This window comes from Octodon degus, unplaced genomic scaffold (genome assembly GCF_000260255.1).
Source record: "Octodon degus isolate 3935 unplaced genomic scaffold, OctDeg1.0 scaffold00070, whole genome shotgun sequence".
Lineage (NCBI taxonomy): Eukaryota > Metazoa > Chordata > Mammalia > Rodentia > Octodontidae > Octodon > Octodon degus.
In genome coordinates, this window is record NW_004524646.1 from 6,104,146 (window position 1) to 6,130,014 (window position 25,869).

The 25,869-nt window shown below is 53.9% G+C and overlaps 1 protein-coding gene across 4 annotated transcripts in view; it reads right to left on the bottom strand.

Annotated features, from left to right (window-relative positions):
- Positions 1 to 25,869, bottom strand: part of Rin3 (Ras and Rab interactor 3) — a 133,528-nt gene that overhangs the window by 17,628 nt on the left and 90,031 nt on the right. For all 4 annotated transcript variants that reach the window (XM_023719653.1, XM_023719652.1, XM_012515583.2 and 1 more), the window contains 3 exons: positions 20,265 to 21,761; positions 15,253 to 15,561; positions 1,332 to 1,463 (listed from right to left, as the gene is read on the bottom strand). In XM_023719653.1, coding sequence (XP_023575421.1) covers positions 1,332 to 1,463; positions 15,253 to 15,561; positions 20,265 to 21,761 — 1,938 coding nt within the window. The remainder of the gene's footprint in view (positions 1 to 1,331; positions 1,464 to 15,252; positions 15,562 to 20,264; positions 21,762 to 25,869) is intronic.

Consider the following 25,869-nt stretch of genomic DNA (forward strand, 5'->3'; position numbering starts at 1 on the left):
GGATGGATGAGAGGGGGGATGGATGAGAGGGGGGATGGATGAGAGGGTAAATGAATAGACAGTGGATGGATGGATGGATGAGAGGGGGGATGGATGAGAGGGGGGATGGATGAGAGGGTGGATGAATAGATAGATTAGTGGATGAATGGATGGATGGACAGATAGATGGGTGGGTTGGTGAGTAGATGAATAGGTAAATGGATAGATGGATGCGTGGATGGAAGGAGGGAGAGTAAGTGGATGACTAGGTAGATAACTGGGTTAAAGATGTTGGGCTTCTCCTGAATTCCTAGACCTCCTAGACCTGGAAGACAAGTTCTTACAAGAAAGAGGAAAACGTATTCGAGGGGTTTTTGGAGTGACAGGGCAAAGTTATGGTGACAAGTTCATGGCTTTGACACTCTTGTGAGCTGTCCAGAACTCACAGAATCAGTGAGGCATGCTGGTACACATCTACAATCCCAGCCCTCTAGAGGCTGCCACAGGAGGATTTCTGCAAGTTCATGACTAGCCCAGGCTACGTAGTGAGTTCAAGGCCAGCCAGAATCACGCAGCAAGACCCTATCTCAAAACAAAACCAAAACCAAAACAAAAATAAAACCACAACTCACAGAAGCACTTACATCAGACCTTTACAGTGGATTCTGGCACATACTAAAAATGCAAACGCATGCAAAGAGGGTCATATGCCTTTAAGAACCAAAAAGTCCAAAGGGGACACTCAAGACCTGGCGGTCTTACTGCATTCTTCAAGTCTGAGGGCTCAGGGGCGCCGTGAGGGCTGAGGGGGTGAGCTGCACCTCAGGGGGTCCTGATGGAGGAGTGGCTGGGCTGTGTGGGTGGAGGAAGTGGTGGGAAGGATGAGAGGGGAAGGGAAACTGGGCGGCACAGCAACTTCCCCTCCCTCATCTTATTGGAACCCAGGGCCCCTTGACACCAGGAACCTCCTCCCACCCATGGTCAGGGCCGGATGAGCAGGCTGTGTGTCCCCCCAGCACCCCCAATCTAAGAACTGATTCCCATCTCAGCCCTTGATCCTCAAGTTGTCAGCTCCAGCTGTTCTCTCTAGGAAAAAGGCTGCCTCTTCTTTGCCTCAAGCTCCTGTTTACCCTTCATGCTCAGGGCCAGCGCCACTTCTTCTGGGAAACTCCTCCCACCTTTCCACTCTGGTGGCGCAACGGTGACCTCCTCTCTCCCTGCTTTGCTCAGGGGCTGTGAGCTCCCCCAGGCAGGGCAGGCACAGGTTGCTGTAGCCCCAGGGTGTAGCCCTTGCCTGGGCACTGGAGGTGACTGCTGGCTTGGGGGTGTGAGACAGTGGGGTGGAGACTCACCCTCTCCGAGCTGCAGGGCGGGGTCCATGAGCTCCATCATATACTCCACGTCCAGGAGCATCTCCGTCAGATTGCTACGGGCCAGCACGTACATGAGCACGGGCAGGAAGTCGTCGGCCCCGTAGGGCTTCCCTAGGTGGAGGAGGAGGGAGGAGAGGGCAGTGAGCTCCTGCCAGGCTCTCCCTGGGAGCCTGGCCAGGCCGTGAGGGGCTGTGCTCGGCCAGGCTGGGTGGTCACTGTGCGAGAAGACCACTCCCACCCCGCCGGGATCCTCAGGACGCAGCGGGCTGTGCTTGGCCATCAAATTCATACCACACCGATTCACAGGCCTGCCAAGCGCTGCTGTGTGCAGCCAGCCCTGGCTCCTGGCAGGTTCCCTGTGCCCTCGCCCTCATCTCCCTGCCAGCTACAAAGCAGGAAGCTTTTCCTGGGCACGGCAGGCCTGCAGTCCCACCAGCACACCTTCACCCTGTGGGTGCAGTCTTTCTGGGTCGGGTTCTCTGAAGACAGCTGGAGGACAGCTCATGTCTCTGCCTTTGAGGGAGACTTACAGGCTCAGGGCACCCTGACAGCAGCAGATGCAGCCACCGAGATGGGCAGAGGGCAAGGAGAAAGGCAGCAGAGGCCTCGAAGGGCTGGCCCAGTTGGTCTGTGCATGGCTTGGAAGACACCCGTGACAACACAGAACCAAGGGCTGGGCCTGGAAGGGACAAATTCCAACTGAACAGCATGCCTCGGAGTCCTGCTCAGCACCGTAGGCCTTACTTGTGAGCACATGGGGACAGGAAGCCCAGCTGAGCAGCCTGCGCTGTGGGGCCTGGCCACACTGGTCCCCAACACAGCTTCTCTCTTTTAACACCCAGAGGCCAGGGCTCAGGCTGGACTGGGCTGGACTGACGGCCCAACACAGGCCAGCAATTCAGTTCTTTAAAAGAAAAATTATTCCCACTAGACAGTTTTACAAAGGATTTAGTGGCTATGGGGAAATATACCTGATAAAAGAGGAAAATCTAAATCAAAAAAAAAAAAAAAAGAAAGAAAGAAAATAAAAAAGAAGAAAATAAACACCAGGATGGGTATGGTGACACACCTGTAATTCCAGCACTCAAGGAGCCAGAGGCAGGAAGATTACAAGTTTGAGCCCAACCTGGGCAACTTAGTGACTCAGTGAGAACTTGTTTGAAAATAAAAAAGGGTCAGGGGAGAAAGGCTGCTCAAATCTTGGCAGGGAGTGTGCAGAACAAGGTGCCAGGGCTTAAACAACGCAAGTAGTTGGTGCCATGTGGACATACTGAGGCTGCAACAAAGAGAAAAAGTGCTTCCAGAGGGCTTTTCATTTAGTAGCACCGAGGAGCAAACTGAGGGGTGCCCACTGAGCTACATCCCCATCCCTTATTTTGAAACAAGGTCTTGCTAAGTTGCTATTTGCTCGGGTAGGATTTGGATTTGCAATCTTTCTGCTCTGGCCACATCCACGTCTCATAGAAGATAAATATCTGTGGAGCTATTTATCAGAATATTCTTCCATATGTTGCACAATGTGGACAAAAAATAATGTTCTATAATTAAAAAAGTCTACTGTATATAGAACCTGATGTTAGCCATTTGTCCGTACACCATCGACAGCACTCAAAACCACACCAGGGCCCAGAAACCAGGGGTGGATTGGAAGTTATCGATCCTGCTGCACAACAAGCCCGTGTTGATTTGAAATGTTGGTATCTTGCTCGTTGTGGATCTCACAGTAATTTTTATATTTAAAGCTACTGCATTAAAGTAGCACTTATTGGGGCCGGGGATATATCTCAGTGGAATAAGTGCTTGCCTGGCAAGTGCAAGGTCCTGAGTTCAATCCCTGGTGTCATAAATAAATAAACAAATAAACAAATAAATAAATAAAGTAGTACTTATTGCTGGAGTGTTGGCGCACACCTGTAATCCCAGGACTCAGGAGGCTGAGGCAGGAGGATTGCCATGAGTTTGAGGCAAGGGAGCTCAAGGCCAGCCTGTACTACATAGTGAGATCCTGTCTCATTAAAAAAAAAAAAAGTACTTATGCCGCCATCTAACTACTAGATCCCACCCTAATTTATAAGAGAATGAAGACATATTTCCACACCTCTGCAGAGCTCCCAGGGGCAGCCTCTATGATGGCCAACAAGTGGAAAAAGCCCAAGTGCTCTTCCCTGGGTAAATAAATGCAGACAAAGTGGCCCCCAAACAGCTGGATGCTGTTAGGCGATGCACAGGAGTGTGCTGGGGATGCCTGCTAGCGTGTCAGGACATCAGGACAACACTGTCTTTTTTTTTTTTTTTTTTTTTTTTTAGATGGAAATGTCTTCTGTGACAGAAGCCAGTCACAAAAGAGCACAAATCACATGATTCCATTTATAGAAAATTCCAGAATAAGCAAACCTAGAGAGACAGAAAGCAGGCTGATGACTTCCAGGGGATGGTGGGAGATGGGAATGGAGTTTGTTTTGGGAGTGATAAAAATGCTCAAAATGAGAGTATTTGAAAATGCAACCTTGAGCATATACCAAAAACCACCAAATTTTTAAAGTATATGGACACGTATATATGTATCTTGGTTATTGACATTTTAGGGTATTCCTTACAGTGTGTCTCTAAAATGAGTGTCTCGGGGCTGGGGAGATGGCTCAGTAGAATAAGTGCTTGCCTGGCAAATGCAAGGGCCTGAGTTCAATCCCCAGTTCTGCCAAAAAAAAAAATAAATAATAAATAAAATGAGTGTCTCACCTCACCCAAATCCTTTTGGTTGGCACTTGGGGCAGGGAATGGCATCCAAAGCACATGGGTGACTGTCAGCCACTGCAGTGGCACTGGTGTGGGCCCTGCACCTGTGCCGGTGGAGGAAGGGAGTTGTAGCTACTCTCTGCTCTTAGGACCCTTCCAAGTTAAGGCCATCAGCCAAGCCAGGGCCTATGATTTCAGGTTTGTGGACAACTCTTCACCTTGTTCAGTCTCTATTTTCACAGTAACAGAACCTCTGACTTAGTTGGAACGTGGCCTCCAAAAATAAAGGCTGCTTTCCCAGCTTCCCTTGCAGCTAGGTACAGCCTTATATCTAAGCTTTGGTTAAAGGGTCTCAAGAGGAAAGTGGCATATTTAACTTCCAGGTCATGACCCTGAGGGGGAGGAGCACGTGGATAAAGAAAAGCTCAAGCATGATGGAGAAAGAAGGTGGGAGAAGCCTGGTCCCTGAGGACTTTGTAGAGGAGGGATGTCACCAGAAAATGTGAGTGAACACAGATCAGCTCTGTCTAGAGTACAAGTAGTACAAATGTGTCACCAGCAGTCCGACCCCTCCAGAACCCAAGCTGCTGGGCAGTGGCCAGAGCAGCCACTGCCCTTGCTCACACTCTCACCCAAGCCTTCGTACTGACCAGCCTTCCCCTCTGTCTGGTTTTCCAGAGAACACTGTGCCCTGTTTCCTGCCCTCCTGGCCACACTCCATTTCTCCCTCTGCAAACTGGGAACAGCAACCCCAGCTCTGATGGCCTTTTGGGTTTCTGAGAGAATATGAGGAGAAAAAGAATATGGGCCTGAGAGAGCACCTGTAGGAACTCCAGAAAGAAGGGTTGTGACTGGTGTCCGGGTTCTGCTTTCTCAGGTAGCTCAAGTTCTCCACCTTTCAGATGAACACGCTGAAGGGGCTGGCACTGAAGGCAGTCAATCAGACTTGGAGTGTTGGTCCTAGTGCAAGACCAACCAGCTCTGTGACCTCTGCATGCTTGCTTTCCCTCTGAGCCTGCATTCCCAGTTACGTGGAAAGACACAGATGACATGGCCATGCCATGGGGCGTTGGTGAGAATACTACGACAGGATCTACATGGACTGTCCCCACTGTGCCTCCATGAAAGTGCCTACAGAACTCGACTGACTCCCCCATTGTTCTTCCTGAGAGCTGCACCCCAGCCCCTCTGCGTCCCTGACCTCGGGTTCTCCCTGTGTAGAATTCGTCCCAAGGAGTTCCCTGGCACTTTATGAGCCTAAAGGGCTTCTGGGGAAATACTATTTCATGCTTGGAGTTTTTTTTTTTTTCATGTGAATAGTTTAATTATTAAGATCCTGGCACATGGAGATTTTTATTCTCTGTTTTTTTTTTTTTTTTTGGTTTTGTTTTGTTTTGTTTTTTGCGGAACCAGGGATTGAATTCAGGCCTTTGTGCTTGCCAGGGAAGCGCTTATTCCGCTGAGCCATTCCCTGGCCCCTTTATTCTCTGTTTTGATTGATGGCTAGGGAGCAAAGAGAGTCACATGGTTTGACTCCGCACCTGAACTGGGCCTGACGGGTTCCCTCACCTCACAGCTGACATGATTCACACTCTACCTCCAGGAACGTATTTTCTCCCATCTATTGTGTAACTAGCAGGAAGTGCCAGGAAGTGGTTCTTAGCTAGGGTGGTTTTGTCCCCCAGGGGATGTCTGTGAGGCCTGGGGTTGCTTCTTGCTTGTCAGATATGGAGGAGGGGCAGGGATGTTTTGAAAGGTTCGCTGGGGCACAGGGCAGCCCCCTACCAAAGCTCACTGATCCTGAAACACCCGAGTGCACAGGGTAGCAGGACTATGAATCAGGATTCTCCGCCTGAAGATGGTCCAGCCATACACAGCTTGGCACACAAAAAGGGCCCAGGAAGAAGTTCTGGCTGAGTGAATGAGTGTTCCAGCGCTGGGCTCTGACTCAGGAGTCCCCAGGGACCTTCCTCCAAAGCCATGCCCTTGCGGTTCCCAGATGCAAACCAGGGGTCCTCCATGCTCCCCGGGGCCCTCATCTGATGCCTTTCTGCACTCCCTGACTGTTTTCTCCAGCCCCACTGCCTGCAGTGTCAGTCCCTAGAGTGAAGCTCTGATGCGGCACTGTCCCTGCCCAAGAGCTGTCGGTGGCTCCCAAGGCCCAGTCCTGTACCCTGCTGCCCAAGGACTTGTGTGAGTGTGCCGAGACACCACACTGTCACGAGTCACCCTGCTAGATCCTGCCACACCATCCAGCCAGTGGTCTGTGCATAGGTGGGGCCTGCCACACCCACCTGCCTGACCGGCCCTACCCTGCATTCTGTAGGTGCCAACCTGGCCTCACCAGGACAGCCACTTCTGTGTGGCCTTTCAGAGGCAAAGCAGATTCTGTGAGCATCATAGCATGACTCCTGGGAACAACTCCGGGAGGTAGAGCTCAGGTCACTATGTCGACTTTACAGAGGAGGAAAGTGAGTTTCAGAGAAGTGAAGCTACTTGCCCAAGGTCACATGGCAAGGGTTTGATGAGCACGACCCGAATCCAGCCCCCCGGCTGCGCTGCTTGGACACCCACTCTTGCAGCCCACTGTCCCATGAAGCCTCTGAGACACCCTGTCACGGTGGTCACTCTGCTCTACAACTTCGACCTCAGGAGAAACTCAGAGCAATGGCTCCACCACCCTCCCAGGAAACATTTCACAGTGCTGAGTCTCGGCCTCCATGCCCCTGAGCACATGAACGATGCCCTCTGTCTGGGACCCTCTCCCTGCCTTTCTGTTACCCAGTTCCAGCTCCCATGCACCCTCACTGTTCCAGAGCTGCCCCTTTCCTCACACTGCCCACTTCCTCACAGCAGAGAAGGGGCTGTGTGTGCTGTCCTGAGTCACCAGACCTCTCTGAGCCTCTGTCCCAATTTTGCTGGGGCTTGGACATGGGCTGCTGACTGTGGACTGAACTGAGCCAGTGGCACTCACTGGCCACCACTGGGTCCGCCTGTGGTCAAGCTGTGACCACAGGCCCTGGGTCTGCTGGTGTGCTGGGAGGAACATCCTAAAAGGATTTTGAGAACTCCCAGCAGCCAACCTCAGGGCACCAGTGGCCTTGGAAGGAACAGATCCAATCACACTGCAAGGCAGCTGAGACCCAGGGCTGCAGGCTCTGTGCAAAACCGCACAGCTGGGCACTCACAGAGCTGGGACTAGAGCCCAGGCCCCCCCCCCCTTGGTGGGTAAGACGCTTGCACAAGCAGCCCGATAGCGGCTCAAGGACCCATCCCAGCATCCAGCACAGCTGAAGCAAGGGCTCCGTGTAGTTGGGGGTGGGGTGGGGTTCTCCTTCTGGGAAACTCAGAGCCCCTGCTCAGGGCTCTGCCTGTGTGCAGAGGGTCCCAGGCAGTGTCAGTGGGATGCTGCCCGCAGCTGCAAAACAAATCTCCTGTGAGCTGAACACCTGTCTTACATGGATCAGAGCTCACGTCCATCTGGCCGTGCATCTCAAAGCCCTCCTGGCTGCAACCTGGGTTTCCTGGTGATTTCTGCTCTCTTCTTCCAAGTTCCATCTGCTGGCCATCTGTAGCATGGTAGAGCTGCTGACGCTGAGCTGCGCAGGGCTGGTGGGGGCCTGTGGTGTGTTGCACAGGCTGGGAGGCTTTGGAGCAGGAAAGCTCTGCTTCAGACAGAGTCGAGCCCATTGGCGCTTGCTTGGAGCATGCAGACCATGAGCAGGTGGAGGCCCCTGGCTGCCATCTGACCAGTGGGTGACTGATTGCTCAGTAAGCCACTCTGAGCCTCACTGTTCCCATCCAAAAACTGGGGAAACTGTTATGTAAGGCTGTTGCAAGCATCAAAGGGGCGGTTGAAATAAAGTCTGGTCATTAGGAGGCGTTATTTAAAGAGGGACTGGCGAACTCTTTTCTATACTGGACCAGATGATAAATACTTTTAGTTTCACAGGCCATACGGTCTCTGCCCTAACTATTCAATGGAGCCACTGTAACATAGCAAACCGAGACACTGTGTAAATGGATAGATGTATGTTTCAATAATGATAAATATATAAAATCAGCTGGCGGGCCCATATTGGCCAGGGGGCTATGTTTTACTGACCCTTGATCTAGCAAAAGGGTTTATCCTTTCCCTGTAACTACCCCCACCCCAGGTGGTGGTACAACAATTTTGGGGAGCACAAGGCTCTGACTGAGAGGCCCTTCGATCTTGGCCTTCCACCACAACTCCTGCAGAAAGCAACGTGCTGCCTCCCTGAACATCCCACTAATGAGGTCTGATGCCCTGATAATGGGCTTCCTGTCTCCTGCCACTGCAGAACGGAAAAACAGAAAACATGTGTTTACTCAGAGAGGCCTTTCCTGTGTTTCGGGTTCGGGGGGCACACACCTTCGCTGCTCAGTCCTTCGCTCGCTCACCAGTGCTCATCCACCAGTGCTGGATAGCGTGCCTTGTATTCCACTGGTCTCTTATTGCCCTCTGTAGTCCCAGCAAGTTAGCCTTGCTGCAGGGTGGCGGGGTGGTGTTAGTCGTTCAGTGCGAATAACCCACATCTCAACAGTGCCCAGCCCTCAGTAGGGGTTTGATCAGTGTCTCTGCCGAATGAATGAATGAATGAATGAATGAAGGAAGGAAGGAAGGAAGGAAGGAACAGCAGCAGCCACCCTGCAGCACCGCAATGCCACCTGACTGCTGCTTGTTCAATGCTCTGAGTTTTTGCTTGGCTTTTGAATATCTTCAAGACAGGGATTGATCTTCCAGGGTTTTGCTTTTAACATCTCTATTGTCAGTAGATGGTTTTTCAGTGCTTGAAATGCATTTATCTGATGAAAGCAAAAGAAGGCAGAAAGTACAGACTGTCTGGTACAGTGGAATCTGAAGTGACTTCTGCAGTGGCAGATTTTCACGGAGGACATCTCACGCCAACTCAGCTTCTCCGGTTGGCCGGGGTGGCGGCAGTGGGGCTGGCTGTGCAGGTCCCTTCTTATTCCGCTCCAGAACTTGTAGAGCCACTCCCAGCTATGGCTGGGTCTCTAGACAGCTCCTTGGAACCAGTCTGAAAATTACTGGTCTAGTATGACTGCCAGCTTCTGGATGAATGACCCAAGGTCTGGGGAGAAGGAATGATGGATGGAAGGTCACCTCCGTGCTCTGTGGCAGGTGTGTGACAAGGAGCCAGCCCCTCCTTCCTGCTGAGGCCCTGAGCCCTGGCTTGGTGGTTTGCCCTTTGCAGAGATGTGGGTTATGTCCAACTTCTGCTCTGAGCAACACTGCATCCACTCCAGCCTTGTCCCAGCTCCCAGGCTTCCTCTTCAGAGCGCTCCGCCCACAGCCCCAGACTGGCCCCAAGAAGCACTGGCTGCAGCATGGAGAAACTCTGCCTGTGACTTGAGCCTGTCTTCTCTGGGGTCACCTCCGATAGCTGGTGCCCAGGGGAGGAAGGCTAGGGAGGCAGCTACCACTTGCCTGCTCAGAGGGGCCCGCCATACTGCCTGATTTCACTGACCTCAGTTTCCTTAGAAACAGGGAGCACAGTGGTGTCCACCTGCCATAGGGGATGAAATGATACGACAGATGGGAAGTGCCTAGCGGGATGCCTCGTCTGTGCTGGGGGTGGGCACTGTTAGACCTGATCCTTATGAAGGACATGAAGGTACTGTGTCCTAAGAACCTCAGTGCATGACATCTCGGAGGGGCTCAACTCTGGTGATACTGTAAGGTGGAAAATGAGGAGTGAGTCTCAATGCCACCAGGCATCAATTCCCAGGGGACCTAGGGGACCTAACTCACCTCCCTCAGCATGGATCTCTATGTGGCAATATGGCAGTTCTCAGTTCTACTCAACTTACATGAGTGAGAAATAAACTTCTGAGTTAGTAGAGGTAGAGTGCAGATGTTACAGCAGGTGGTAGTTCCTTAGTTAACTGTCTACTTATCTATCAATTGTCTGAGATTAGAAAGAAATTCTCCAAAACACCATCACTGATCAATTTTTCAACAATAAATATGAAGAATCTTTATCATCACAAATCACTTCAGCTTTTTTTTTTTTTTTTAAAAGCATGTTTTTAAAAACCAATAGCCTGGCCTCCTCTCTGGTTTCTTCATCCTCAAGGCCCCTGGGGTTCCCACCAAGTTCCTCCTCCCATCTGGTTTCCCAGTGCTGGCACTGCCTGAAGCAGCCACCAACCCTAGACTTCACGGCCCCCGCTGGGAGGTGGACCTCCAGGGACCCGGACCCCATCACCAGCCTACAGACCCCACATCCAACCATCTGTCTGTATGTACTTCGTGTCCTGGTGCTGGAGCTGGCTGGCATCTCTGCAAGTCCCTGGGCATGAGCTTATTGAAGGCTCCGGGGCAGCCTGTGCGCCTCGACCCCTTGATGTGTCCTGCCACTTATCTTCATTAGTGGATCCGACCCTTAGCCCATCGTCTGTCTCTCCCGGTTTTCCATGCTTGGCCTTACTCATCATAGAGGTGGGAATAATATGTTGGTCAAAGTAAAAGGGGAGATGAATCTAGGAGCCTCGCTGCTCGCACCAAGCTTCAGGAACCTGCCGGAGCTGGCTCTGCTCCTCGGTACAGATGCACGGCCAAGTTTGTCCCAGGTTTTCTCCCCAACCTGCCTGACCCAGGATGCTATTCTAGTCCTAGTGGCAAACGTACTCAACTGCCACTGTGAAGTGCAGGACTGGTCCCAGGGACTGGTTGGGACAGTGATGAAAGTGGGGGCACAAGGTGAGATGATTTGGGGCTGGGGTACCAGGCATAATTGCAGCCCTCTGATGGAGAAGTCAGTACGTCCAGGGAACTCTGGCCTTTTCTCTACGCATGTGGCACAGGGTCTCACGATGCAGCTCGCACTAGTAATGATCCTCCTGCTTTCAGCCTCACCAGTGCTGGCATTACAGGCATATGCTACCATGGCCAGTCTCAGTGGCTGGCTTAGCATGCCTGGGGGTGGGGCTGGCATGGCATGTGGTGCCAGGGATCGAACTCTGGACTCTGTGCTTGCCTAAGCAGGTGCTTAGATTGCTCACAGCCAGCCCAGAACACTGATCTTGTGCTTCCAAGTTCATCCACTTTCATTCCTCTACAGGTATCACCCGCAGCCAGGCCCCATTTTGATCTTGTTTTCACCCAAGAATGACCCTTAGCTGCTGCGTGCCTTCATGGCCATGGGAGAGGCTGGCAGGCATCCTTCCCTGGGATCACAGGCAGTACTGGGCAAGTGGGCTGCAAGTGGTGGTGGGCTTGGGAGGGGCTGCTCTGTGGGGGGGGGCACAGGCTGGAGCTCTGCCTCCCCAGGGGACCCAAAGGGCCCCTTGGCCTTCAGTGCGGGACTGCTGGTCTCTGGGTCCCATTTGGAGCTACCAGGCTGTGGATGGCATAAGCTACTGGGAACCCGGCACAGAGACAGCTGTGAGTCCAGGGCCCCAGGCCTAGCTCTAAAATCGCTCAGCATCAAAGTCAGAAGGGAATATGGGTCAATGGGGATGTGGCTGAGAACACATAACCTCAATCTAATCGTGAAGAAACATCTGACAAACACAAAATGGGGAACTTTCGTGTAAAGGAAAAAGCAGGGGGCGGGGAAGGAAGTCTGCGTCTCAGTCTCACAACTACAAATGTCATAAATGACAAAGACAGGCTGTGCAAATGCTGCGAATGAAGGGAGGCGGAACATGCAGCTAGTGGGATACCTGGCCCTCAGCTGGCTCCCGACCTGCAGGGGGGTGTGAGCAAGGACTTCACTCAACCAAGACACAGCCTGCTAGCTTAGACAAAAGGCAATGCAAACTGGTACGGACGACCCTGGGTAGGCGTAAGGAAGCTTCAGTGCTGATCAATATTCCCTGGCACAAGCCGCCAAGTGTCCAGGGACAAAGGGCCCCACATGTGTAAGCATTCCGTCCTTTAAATGATTCAGGAAAGAATTCCGAATGCACAAAGACAGAGAAAGCAGGTGGGTAAGGCACGACAATTCATAGGAATCGGTGTACCCACGTACACCTATTTCAATGTGCTGCCTCTATTCTTGAGGGTGTTTGAAGCTTGAAATTATTTCCAAGTGAAAGACTTTTTTTAAAAAAAATAGCAGTAGAAGAATTTATTTCAAACCAAATCCCAAGCAGAGCCCCGTGTGTGGAACAGGCCCTGCAAGGCTGTCAACAGTGAGGCTGGCCCTGGGCCCTGCTGTCTGGTGGCCCTTCGGTGGCCCGGGGTGCCTTGTGAAACCCAACTGGGGAAGCACTGAGTGTGTGTGCCCCCCACCCATCAGGGACGGTGGAGAGAGGCAGTGGTTGCTGTACCCTAACATCTAAGCACTCGCACACGGGGTCTCCTCACCAGAACCTCCAGTGGAGTTCTCAGCCCCACTGTATGGGAGGGGACACTGGGGGAGGGGCTCTTGAGCTCCCCTGCTGCTCAGGGTGATCCCAGGGCCTTGATGTACATTTGGGACTGCTGTTCAGGGCTATATAAGGAAGCTGAGGTCCCCGGGCTGCAGGCCAACCCCACAGACCCTGCTCTTGTCAGGGAAGTAGCTGAGGCCCTATGGGGCGGCTGCTTCAACCTGCCAGGGGCAGAGATTAAACTGCACACCACTGGACTCCCAGCAGCACTCAGCCACGGTGGAAGGAACCCACCATGGCCCCCGGGTAAGGGCCCATTGGTTTCTGGTGGGAAATCTTGGCTCAGAGCCCTGGCCCTGCCTGACCATCACAGCTCAGAGTCTCTGGCCTGGGTGGCCTCACAGTCTCCCTACTCCAATCCGCTCCCCACCAACTGCCTTTCTTTCTCTCATCTCCCCATGGAAATTAGCCATTTCCTCCCCCATTCCCTGCTCTGGTTAAGTTTGCAGTAGCCAGACCCACGGATAGGAAAGGTCACACAGTTGGAACATCACCGCCGCATGACTGGGGTTTTAAAAGAATTCCAGGAAGCCAGAGGCTTCTGGAGAAATGGGGCTCGATAAGAACGGAACTGCCACTTCCCAGCCAAGCCAGGAGAATGGGGGTGGCCTGCGCACTTGGCCTTGACTACCCACAGCTCCTGCAGCCCTGCAGGACCTGGGGAAACGACTCCCTGAAAGATCCCAATCATGGAAGGGGACATGCGTTGTTAGAAAGTGCAGCTGCCAGGCAACCTGCAAACTGTAAGGACCCTCTGGGTTTCAAGGTGGCCCCAGGTGGGGACCACTGTACCCTTTAACTGGGAGGAATCAGGCTGCGCACTGGGTCACCCGAACTGCCCAGCTGCTAAGGGGCAGAACTGGGACAAGAACCTGTCCCTCCAGGGAGGCTGCCTCCAGGGAAGGACTCTGTCTCCTTTCTGGCTTGACGCAGTTTCCCTGATGTTCCCTCTATCCACCCTGAGGACAGCTTGACCCTGCCTCCCTGCTGTGGACCCAGAATTGCTCACTCCACCTGTGGAGGCTCCTGGCTTGTTCCACAGTGCTTTGCTCGGCCAGGCCAGGCTGCCCAGGGCTCTGGCCCTAGGCTGCCCATGCCCATCTCTTTGAGAGCTCGGTTTCTGCACATTGGCTGCTGACCCTGCCTTATTTCTGGGGGGAATTTTTTTTTTTTTTTTTGCTCCGAATGCCTTCAGGGCAGGTTTGGCTGACTTGAGGTGTGGGGTTTGAACCACAGCAACCTGAGCCTGATTGCTTTGTTGAAGCAGCCACTTAAAGAACTGGCTAAGGGGCAGGCCCCCTATGTGGGGAATTTTTAAGGTTGCTCCTTGGTTATGCTTACATCTGTGGCCTGCTCAGTGGCCTGTGGACTGCACAAGTCACCTGATGTCCAGGTCTAAAGTCCATCCTGTGAAGGCCAACCTTCATGAACCCCATGCCTCTGCTACAGCCCTTTGTTTCCTAATTGTATTTCCGACAGGTCGAGACTCAGTGTGGGGTCTGCCTGTGGGAACGAACGTTCGTTCTCACCGGAGGATGATGCAAATCAGTTTAGCACAAAAAGTGACTCTGACCTGGAGCTGAGAAGCTTTTCTAGAAGGAAGGCCTGGCCCTAGGCCACAGCCCCCACCTGACATCTGCTCTTTGCTGGTCTATGGTCTAAGGGGCCTGCCCTTCTGCAAGGGAGGAGAGAACCCTGCTCCTCTGGCCACCGTGGTTACTCCTGCAGGGCGAGGTGTTGTGGACTGCATCTTACACAGGTTGTTTCCATATTCTCAGTGACTGAATGCAGCTTCTGGGCCACAGGGGTCTTAGCCTCCCTTCTCTGTAAAGCAGCTTCCACAGATAAGGAAATTGGCCCTAAAGGGCTAAGGGAATCTTTCAAGTCCATACAAACTAGGGATTTGAATCCAGGCCTGGATCATAACAGCAGGACCAGTCTTCCCATTCTCCATTACCGTGGGGACCACACACAGCTACTTGGGTGGCTCGCTGCGCATGGGCATCTAGCTGACAGTTGGGGGGGTGGTGAGATGCGGCCCCTGTTCTGGTCACGGAGGTGTGCATTATGGTGTAGTGATGCCTGTCCCACCTCATCTGGAGGAGCGTGGGGCTAAACTCATTACAGTGGTCTGCAGCATTCCTTCGCCTACATCTGCAGCAGTGTGACCTTCCATGAGTGAGAGCTCCTCACCCCGAGTCAGGGCTCATCTTGTGACTGAACAAATGACTTGTATCAGTGACAGCCTACAAGTTCAGGCCAGGACTCAGCAGGCTTAGCCTGCGCTTGGTCTCCTGGCCCCAGCAATAGCTTGGGCACAGGCCTGGCATAACCTGATGCAGGACCAGGAGCTGTGGGGGCAGGACCTTGGCACAAGCCCGCGCCAGTCACCACCCGACAGACAATGTGGCCATCCTTGACCAGCCAGCTCCAGCTGGCCACGGCTTGCTGCAGACCACAAAGTCCAGTTGAGCTCAGCACAGCAGGCCAAGCCAGGTCTTTTCCCAAATCCAGGTGCCCAACAACTAACTCTCAGCACCCAAGAATGGGACCTTATTTGGAAATGGGGTCACAGCACATGTAACAGGCCATGAGGTCATCCAGGACAAGGGAAAACCCCAACCCTGCTATGACCAGCGTCCTCACATAAAGGGGAAATTTGGATGCAGACTTCCCTATGCAAACCAGGTTTTGACTGGAACAGAGAGAGCTGGCTTGCCCCTCAGGGAGGGTCTCCACCTACCTGGGTTGCCGAGAGCCATGGAATCGTAGATGAGCTTGCAGGTCTTGAGCAGGATGGAGATCTTTTTCTCGGGCGAGTAGGCCTTGTGCATGCCAGCCAGCTTCTGCAAGATCTTCTCCAGGACGGGCACCTCGGGCACACTGGTGGTCACACCCAGGTCGGTGGTGGTGGTGGCCAGGACTACCTGCTGGTTCACTTTGAGCTGCTGCAGGGAGCCGTCCTTGCTGTGGATCTCATGCAGGCTTGAGTCGATGGCTTCCTTCAGGGGCTTGAGGACGCACTTGTACAGGGCCGACTCCACGATGGCTTCTGTGGGTGGGCAGAGCACAGGGAGGGCATCAGTGGCAGGAGTCCTGCCACTTGGCCCTGTTGCCTGGAAGCGCATCCTCCCTGTCTTGCCCCCTGCAGGTCCCACTGGGCCCCGGTAGGAATCCAGCAGAACCACACTGCAGACAAATTGGCACAGAAGCCCTGGACAACTCAGTAACTGGGCGCTGTACCTGGTGCCAAGCGCAGGGCCTGGCACAGGGTAAGTTCTCACAGGGCTGCTCACCAGCGCAGTGCACACTCACCCCACTGGAACTGTGCAGTGGACGACCCAGCCAGCTGTATGCCCAGGGCCCAGATGCCCAAGAAGGGATCAGTGGTTTTATTTTTGACTGCCGATCAAGAATTTCTCTTTGGAAATCCACATCTACTTGACTTGTCTCAAAAATAGAGCACACCTAGGTTTTTTGTCACTTCCACAGTCACCACCTTGACCTGGGATGGTCAGGCTGCGCCTTTGTGTCTTGCCCAGGTTACATCAGTAGCCCCTTGCTCTGGTTACATGTTTGAATGTGACAATCCTCTGCCCTGATGCTGCTGCCTTGGGGCCAGCTAGCCACCCACAGGAACGTCTACCACCCGGAGCCTAATAAACCTTTCCTCCATGAAGCTGTGGATGTCAGGTGTCTCAACCCAACGCTGGGAAAACTAACCAATGCACAGTGCAATCAAATCGAAGGCTGAGTGCACCCGTGACCTGTGAGGCCTGCAACCTATTTTCACTGGAGCTCTGCTTGCTCCCTGTGTCCCTCCTGCCAGGCTGCTCCTACCTCGAGGCCTTTGCCCCTGCCCTGCCCCACTATCCACCTGGCTTGCCCTCTGCCCTTCAAACGTCATCTGATCTGAGCTGCAGTCCTGCTCCACTTGGGCAGTGGGCATCGGTGACCTCTAATCTCACAATAACTCTACAGGTGTGACTGACTGAAAATATAGCAAGTGTTTAAAAATTTTTTTAAAAGACTCATCGCCATGAATTTCCCTGAAAGTACTCCCCCCTCATTTCAATGCACTTATTCTTGCCCCTTTCTGAAGCAGTTCTGGAAGTCCTCTTTCACAAGTGGCTTTAGTTATACTGTCACAGCTGCCTCAATGTCCTGGGTCAGCTTAAAATGCTTATCCTTCATGGTCATTTTGACTTTGGGAAGAGCCAGAAGTTGCAGGGTCCAGTGAAGTAGCTGGATGAGGACACACTCACGCTTCTCTGGTCCTGCCTTTCTGTGGGATGGCGCTTGGCTGCGGCACTCACCACTTTCTTGACCATACCTCATAAAGACACCAATAAACACGTCTTCCAGAATGGCTTCGGAAAGTGGCAAGACAACGGGATACGTGGGTTGGAGGCAAGTGGGAGGAGTCCCAGGGCAATTTGTCTTTTACTCTATGTGGTTCCCCTGCCAAGGGAAACACTTAGGCTCTGACGGGGTGGGTTGGAGACCCAATAAGGGACTGGACTCGCACCCGCTAGACACCGCAGTGCTAATCGGCTGCTTCTGGCAACAGCAGGAAAGCACTCCCAGGAAGGTGTCTTTATTCTCAGCTCATCTCCAGGAGGGTCCTGGGTACTCCTCCAGCAGGGCCAGTCCCAATCCTGTCCTATGGAAGATGCCAGGGCTGCCCCGTCCTTGGGGAGACGCCTGCTGAGTCTGACGGCTGATCCTCACAAGAGGCCTGGACAAGCCTTCCCTGCATGGGGTTGCGCTTACCCATAGGTGGGCATCGTCCTTGGCTGGCCTGGGTCTGTCTTGCCACCTCCTTCATCCCCTCCATCAGGAGAACACAGGCAGCACAGACTGGGGCGGCACTTTCCTTCCCACCACCCCGGCGGGTTGGTTCCTGCGTGACCATGACTGTGCTCCTCCCGTTGCGGGGCTCGTTTCCTACGCTGCTGTGCTCATCCTCAGGAGATGTCCTGGGAGCCCGCATCAGAGAGCTCTGGCTCTCCTGGGGCACCACCTCTCCACATTTTGCCCTCTGTAGCCACAGACAGGTGCCAGGATGGTGTCTCGATGGCTCTCGATGCCTTTTACCCTGGCACCAAAGGCAGGATCAGTGCCTTATGTGGCTTAGGCTCCCTGGTCTCAGTGGGCACGGGCAGAGCCTGGGCGGGGTCAGAGCAGCAGAGCAGCCGCTCACAGATGGCCACTGTAGGCTCTAAGCCAGCTCTACCGCCAGCTCTATGTCCTCTTGGCTGGGTCACCAACCTCTGAGCCATGACCTCCTGGGGACCGCAGTGGCCCAGCCGCTCAGTTCGGCTACTCATAAGGCTGAGATGTGCAGCATCGGAACTCAGCTGGTCAGTCTTGTTCCCTCTCTGCTGCCTGCAGCTCTGGCCCTGCCCATCTTTGGGGGCCCCTGAGCCCTACCTGGAAGTCTTCCTACCCCACATAGCCCAGGGCCAGCTCTGGGGACACTATGCCCTGTTGTGCCTGGCAGACTCTACATCTAGTATCTATTGACATCCTGGCACCTGAGAGAGAGTTGCCCTTGGCGGATACCCTGTGCTGAGTCCTTGACCGACCAGCCAGCCACCCTCGGGTCTCAGGTCACTCCTGCTTTTTTTGGCTATGGTCTGGCTGGCACTAACTTCTTTGTCTTGCTCAGGGATGGACCAGTTCCAACTCATCTCCCTGCTCTGTCCCCTCTTCTGTGCCCTCCACAGGCCCGCTGCCTCCAGGCCAGATCCTTAGCCTGACCTGCACGCAGCCTCAAGTGCAGCACTTGATCCCCTCACTCTGTTGTTCACCTCTCTGCCTGCACCACACTGCTGTCTCTCCTCCACAGGAAAGCCAGCCCCATTCTCCCTCCTGCTCACCCCCTCCAGCTTCCGCTGGGCCTCTTTCAGCCTCCACACCCTTTCATGCCCTCCAGATCTGCATGCTGCCAGGGCCTCCATGCTCAGATCAGGGCTGATGTCACCAAGTCTTGTGGCTCTTTTTGTGTTGACAGCTCCCAAATGTGTGAGGCAAACTCACTCTTGGATTTGACCCTGCAGTAGCAGGGAAGTCTCTTGCAGGAGAGCTAGGTCCCCAGGGTGGCCTGCAGACCCAGTGACCCGCCTCCCCAGGTGTCTCCCACCCTCACTTCCTGTTGCGTTCCCCACTGCGTCACTGAATTGATGTCTTAGCTCAGGTTTCCTGCTGATTGATTGCCTGGTGCCCTTCTCAGATGTAAGCTCTTGGGGGACACGAGGGACTTTTGCAGGTTGTGCTCCCCTCTTTTCCCTGCATGGACATTGTGTCTGACACGGTGTTGGGTGGCCAGTGACTTTGTTAACTGCCTGCTCACAGTGAGACCTACAATTCTGCAGTGATAGCTCCATGGAAACAAGGAATGTGCTGCTCTGACTTGGCACACAATTTAGAGATAAATCCTGGACCGTGGTGGGTGATGCTTGCTGTGCTGCCCCTGGGCTTCCTTCCTAGAGAACCCTCCATCTGTAAGGCCCTGTGCAGATGCACATGTGGCATCCAGGGAGGCAGCCACTGGCCTCTGACCTCAGTGTCACCACCCAGCCCATACCCACAGTGCCCATCAGTCCCATGGTCTGGAGAGTCTATACTCTCAGGAGCCTGTGGGCGAAATCCTGTCTCCCTGGGAAGACAATATTCACTACTCTTTCTGTACAAAACACTTACAATGAATCAACTATGTTGCAGAGTCCCAAATGTCCTTTCTTGTCCCCAACACTAAACTTTAATTACTGGAGAGAGGAGGAGAGAAGTAGGAGACCCCAAGAGGGTGCCACTTGGAGTACTTGGGGTAAGGGACTGCTACTAACTAGTTAGTCCATCAGCAGCAACTCCATGTTTTATTCAGTACTTTAGCCACACAGCAGTGATGTGTGTGTGTGTGTGTGTGTGTGTGTGTGTGTGTGTGTGATAGTGAGTTTGAACTTTGGGATGCTCTACCACTGATCTACATACCACCATATCATTTTATTTTTTATTTTGAGACAGCATCTCCCTAAGTTGCCTAGGCTGACCTTGAACTTGAGGTTCTCTTGCCTTAGTCTCCTGAGTAACCAGGATTAGAGGTATGTATCACCATGTCTAGCTGACTATTTTACATATTATGTAGGTGTGCAGCTGATCACAATGTATAATACAGATCTCACTATAAATCACAAACTCAGAAAGATTTGTTAGTTCCTGAGTTAGAGGCTGGCATGGGTGGGAAAGCAGGGGGCTGCTTGAGAGGAGGCCAGATCAGTGAGCTGGCTTGGGCTGCTTCTCTGGAAGAGGTTTTGGGTGCATGTGGTCTATTGGGGAGCAGAAGGAAGAAGCAGAGAAATGGAGTGCAGGAAGGATGGCTTAGAGCTGGGTTGAAGTCTTGACCCAGTCATATTCCAAAGTATGCCTTGGAGCATAAAGCTGCACCAGAGGGGTTCCGCCTAGAGGCAAGCAGGGAGCGTTTATGACTCCCATCGGAAGCGATGCCTGTGGGCTGCTGAGAGAGGGACAGCGAGTGTAGGTTAACATGGTTCCTGCATGGCTAAGGTCAATTTCTGGGAAAGGGGGTAGCTGTGATCCTCAATTTCTGGGAAAGGGGGTAGCCAGCCCATGCAGCAGCTGGAGAGGGGTGTACACACTGACAAGGCGTGAGGGTGGGCACCGACTGTGTCATGCACAGGGCTCCTGAGTCTATGCCACCATCCTTCCCACCCTCCTGCCCCCACAGGTACTGACCGAGCTCCTCCTCCGCGTGCAGGGCAGGGTCCACTAGGGCCTTGAGTTCGGTGCTCTGCAGCAAGTAGCTCTTGAGCTGGGTCATCATGGTGCGGATCTCCTGCAGCATTTCCGTGCTGGAGGTCTGGCGTGCCATCATCTCCAGGCTGTACACTTTATAGTCCTGGACCAGGCTGCCGAAGTATGAGCTCTTGTCCTGTGCCAGCTCTACCACCTTCTTGTACAGCTTGCGGTTGTTGGAGAGGAAGGCATGGAAGACGTTGGTGAAGCTGGCAAAGCTCAGCCGGTGGCGCGCCTTGTCCAAGATCATTGAGGGCTTCTTCTTCACGCTGGGGCTGCTAAAATCCAGCTCCTCCTCTGCACTACTGGTTGAGTACGAGTCCTGGTCGACCGTTGAGGACGGCACTCCCAGGCTGTCTGGGAGGGAGGCCAGGGAGCCCTTGAACTCAGAAGAGCTCTGGGCACAGGTGCTGGCCTGGGCATGGAGATGTGGAGTCCCAGACTGGGGGGCAGCACCCTGACCTTCTCTGGGCACACCAGGTGTGGGCTTCTCAGAGGCCACCTCCTTTGTGGGGGACTTGTCACTCTCTAGGGGACTTGAGAGGACAGTGGCCAGCTGTCTGGAGATCCGCTTCTTCCTTGGAGGCGGGACCGGGGGTTGTCTGGTCTTCCTGGGAGGGTCTGGCATGCTGCCTGGGTCGCTGGCTTTGACCTCTGTTTCCTGGGCTTGTTCTCTGATCTTTTGAGGACTGTCTCCAGGGCTGCTCGAGGTCCCTTGCAAAGGCAAGGTGAGCTGGGTTGCCCCAGAAAGGCCCAGCTGGTCCTCATCAGCTACCTTCCCCACACTCTGGTCTTCCAGGGACAGCCTCTCAGAGATACGCCGCCGGGGAGGCACGGCAGGAAGGCTCTTCTTTGGGGTCACTGGAGGGGCAGGGGTTGGGTGCGAGGGGCTGGGGGCCATGCCCGGCTTCATCTCTTGTTCTCTGAAGGCTCCTAGGCCTGTGGTAGGGTGTGGGAGCCTCTCACAGGCTGTCATGGGTGGCTGACTTGGATGGTCTGGGGGTTCTGGGACATGGGACGGGAGGTGGGGGACAGAGGCTGGGGGAGTGCTGGGCAGAGGACAAGCAGGAGGAGGAAGCACTGGGGCTCGGGCAGGGGAAGGCACTGGGACGGGAGGTGGAGGCGGGGGGCGGCGGGGGGCCCACCTGGAGGTGGGTGAGGTAGTAGTGTCCGAGATGGCAGGCTCAGGGCATGAGCTGCAGCAGCCAGGAGGCGACAGGTTGGCAGGCAGGGCGCTGCCACAATCCTCGATGAAGATAGGATTCACAAACCACAGGCGATCGCTTCCTATGGACAGCTCGATTTCGCAGGAACAGTTTGCATAATGGGCTGTGGACCTGAGGCTGGAGGCTACGGGGCCTCCAGGATCCGGGTCCTTCCGGCACTCGGGTGGGCGGCCACCTCCTCGTTGGGGGTTCAGTGAAGAGTCCCAGAAGCCTGTGGGAAGCAAAGAGGGAGCGGTGGTCAGTCCCCAGGGCAGGTGGCATATGCAGCAGGGGCAGCCTGGGAGGCTGCTGAGAACTTGCTTCTCTGTGAAGAGCTGTTTTCCCCTCGTGGGCTCCTAAGCCTCTCCCACCACTTCCTGCCTCCCTCGGAGGGGAAGCCCCAAGCCCTCCTCCCCAGCTGCTAGGTGGGGCTGCTGGGGAATGTGACAGGCTCAACTTCATTTCTGTCCCTTGATGTGACAGCCCACCACAGAGGGCCTGGTGACCTTGGTGGGGGTGACAACAGCTGCGCTGAGTCAAATGAGATGCATGAGGCAGAGGTAGGGCGGGCATGATGGGAGAAAGGGGATGGGAAATGTAGAGGCCTTGTAGCTGCCCAGCAGGGTACACAGGGCAGGATGCTGGACTCCTCTAGGCCTCTGTCTAGACATCTCAAAACTGAGGTCTCACTAGTATCCACATCAGAGGGGTCAGAGGAGAGAACACAGTTGTACCAGGCAAGAGGTTTTGACCAAAACAAACATAGGCTGTTGCTAGCGGGATCAGACCTGACTGTCACCTCAGAGTCTGTCCACGGCAAACCAACCTGACTGTGGTGGGTCTGGGTAACTGAGTCCAGCATCAACAGCTCCTGACCATTTCTCAGGACCCAGTCAGTGGCCGCAGCCACCACGGCAGGCTTGGTTCAGGAATTCTTCATCTGTGGGTACCACATCTCATCAAGTAGCCATGAATGATCAGGAGCCCTCTCCTACAAAGGGCTTATGGACATGACATCTTGGGGTAACTTGAGCTGACTCACAGCCCATTTGAGGAGGTCTTATTCACCCTGATAAGTTTAGGACTGGAAAGGAAATTAACCAGGCATAGCACAGTTCTTCCTGAATGGTGGGGCCAGCCTTCCACAAGGGCTCACCCCTTATGGGAGGGTCTTCAGCCAGTAATGGCTGCCATGTTTTGGCCGGGTGCCACTCAGGGACAACTGGCTTTAGCTGGACTGCCTCTATGTTCCCAGATCCTACACCTTGTCCACATTTTGCAGATGAAAATGCGACCCAGAAATATCAAAGCCTTCACTTGAGGCCACTGAGTTGGCAAGTGGGGGAGCTGGGGTTTGAAAGGGGTCACACGTCCCAAAGCCCCCGTGTTCAACCGCTGTGTTGTGTGGCCTTCCTTTGGAGGAACTTGCGACACTTCCCATGTGGGGCGCTCTCCCAGCATCAGGGAGTGATGATGCCTTGACTCGGAGTGGGGTGTGGTAAGAACACATCAGGCTCTTGATGTTGAAGCGAGGGAGGCTTCACAGGCCGGTGCAGGGCAGCAGACTGTGTGCCCGCTCTAAGACAGGGCACTCTCAAGGATGTGGGCACTGGCTGCCCACAACACAAAGGAGGTAAGGAGGCACAATCCTAGTACCACAGGTTAGCTGTGACTCAGCCAGCTGTGTGGACCTTGGCCAGGGAGGAGAGCGGCGCTCACCATTCACCCAGCCCTGGGCAGAGAGATGGCGCAGCTGGACACCTGCTGAGAAGATCCAGCTGTGACCACCACAACACGATGACAAGCTTTTTGTGTCTCTCTCCAACACGCAAAGTTCTGTGCACAACACAGAGACTGGATTTGGTGTGACCACAGCAAGCTCTCCAATGCCCTGGACAAGCTGCTCTTTGTGACACGGGGTCCCTGGCTTTGCTTTCTGGGGCAGCTGCTGTCCCCGCTGTGAACAACTCACTCTCTCAGCGGCCTTGCACTGAGCACATGGGGGCTCTGGCTGCGGAGTGAGTGTTGGAAGCGCTGTGTCCACACCTACAGGAGTCCAGTGAAGCTGTCCCTTGGAAGGTTTCCTAGCAGGGCTGGTCAGCCCCAGTCTCTTCCAATGAGACTTTTCTTTCGTGTGAAGGTGGAAGTCATGCAGTAGATGATGCCCAGAACTGCTTACCAAAACCTGGAAACTCCTCTCATTGCTTGCCTAGATCATCTGAGGCCTGTGGCTCCGGCCTCTGAGTATCTTTTTCTGGAATCATCTACTGACCTCCGTCATACTCCATTGTTGCTCTCTTCCTCCCACACTGTTCTGCCTTCATATCCCAGCTCTGTTTCCACTGCTTGGATTTTTCCCCACCCTCTCCATTCATCTTTCACAAATCGGGTAGCATGTTACTGGTTCAGTACAGGCTTAATGATGCATCCAGGCCTTACCTTTGCTCTTCCGTGCCACCCAGCTCTGGGGACACTCTGACTCTAGTGACCAGCATTGGGACAGCAAGACTTGCCGGTGTCTGGTGCTCCCCCCCCCCCAGGCTCTGCCCTTCCAGAAGGCAGCACCAATGCCTCCTCCCTCTGCGGATCTCTAGGTCCTAAGACAGTGCTCCGCACAGATGAGCCCACCATCAGCCCTGAGGGGATTAGCTCGGCCAGAGCAGAGGAAGGGCTCTGGGGGAGGGGACACAGGTAAGGCCAGCTCTTCCTTGGAGCTGGGCATGGCCTGAGACATGGGGAGGTGAGGAGCCTGGGCAGTAGGAGGAAGCAAAAGGCGGACTGGGGAGCCCCATAAGTGAATGTCCTACGTCTGGACATCTGCTCCAGGACAGCACGGTTGTTCAAACAGCACATTTTCTACCACTCACTTGGATGTCAGCAGGAGCAGAGAAGACACTGGGCTTCAGGGAAATGTGCCCAGGGCCCAGGACACTGCGCCCCTGCTCAAGGCGGTCTGGGTGGTAGGACACAGGCCTCTAGGCCAGAGCTGCTCTGAGGGGAGGGCAAGCTGGGAGCTGCGCTGCTGCATCATGGGGTCTGGGGCCCTGCTGGGGAACTGCAGTAGCAGTAGGCTAAAATTTAGAAAGAAAAAAAAAAAAGGAAGTGGGTAACTTTCTCTGCAGTTGGCAGAGGACCACGGCCAGAGAAGCGGAACATTGTGCCATGCAATCCTAGTGGTTGGCTAAGCTGTGGGTGCCAGTGCCCCGCTGCAGCAGGCCAAGACTTGTCTCAGCTGCTAAGGTTCCTGTCAAGAAGGACCTGTCCTAGCTGGGTGTGGTGGCTGGAGGCTGTGGCAGGAAGTTTGACCCCAGTTTGAGCAACTTAGTGAGAAATCCTATGTTGAAATAAAAAATGGGCAGGGGATACAGCTCAGTGTGAAGACTCTGGGTTTAATTCTCAGTCCCTTAGGACCACACACACAAAAGAAGCAGGAGGAGGAGGAGGGTGAGGAGGAGGAAGGGGGAAGAGGAGGGAGAGGAGGAAGAGGCGGCCTGTTCCCTTGCTGCCTCGGTGCTGCCCTCTCACTTCAGCAGATGCTGTTCTGGCCCTGTCTGACCTCTTGCCAGGTGTCCACTCTGATGACACTTGGAAGGCCTGGGCTATGCCCTTAGCATCCCTGGGCAAGCAGCAGTGCAGAAAGGGGACCGACAGATACAGCAAAGCACTCAGATGTCACAGCAGCAGCTCCAGAGCTGAGGCACTTCCGGAGTGAGTGCTTCTGGGGTACCCCAAGGATAGGCTGCTGGACAGTCACCCAAACTGACATGTCAATGAATCTTCAATAAGTAGAAAAATTCTCTTTGTATGACATAAAGGCAAAGCAGGCCACGTGCAGACTTGGAACAGCTAGAGAACATATGCCTTTCTTCAGCATGTTTTTAAAATATTACACGTATATGTACTGCAGACAGGCTTGGGGACCACTGCCAATAATCCCCATTCTCTGAGTTCCTGTTGCACTTAGAATCAACCACTCGAAAGATCAGCGCTGATTATGCCCCATGTTAGCTTGGTGGCCCCAAATAACGTGGAATTCTTGAAGTCTGAGACGGCACCTTATATAGCCCGCAGCATGGGACGCCGGCTTATCCAAGTCCAGATTTGGCCTTGTTTCCTCTGGCTCAGGAACGGCCCTGAGACATCGCATGGTGTTGAGGTGCCAGCGAACAGCTCTGCTTCAGCCCTATCATGCCTGTCTAAACAGCAGAGCTCATTCCACTCATAAAAAAAATTATGATTAGGATGCCAGAGAAATACAGTTGCTGGCAAGAGAGATAAGAAACACATATGCCTCAAGAACGTATTATAACTGCAAGATTTTCAGGGGGACAAAAAAAAGG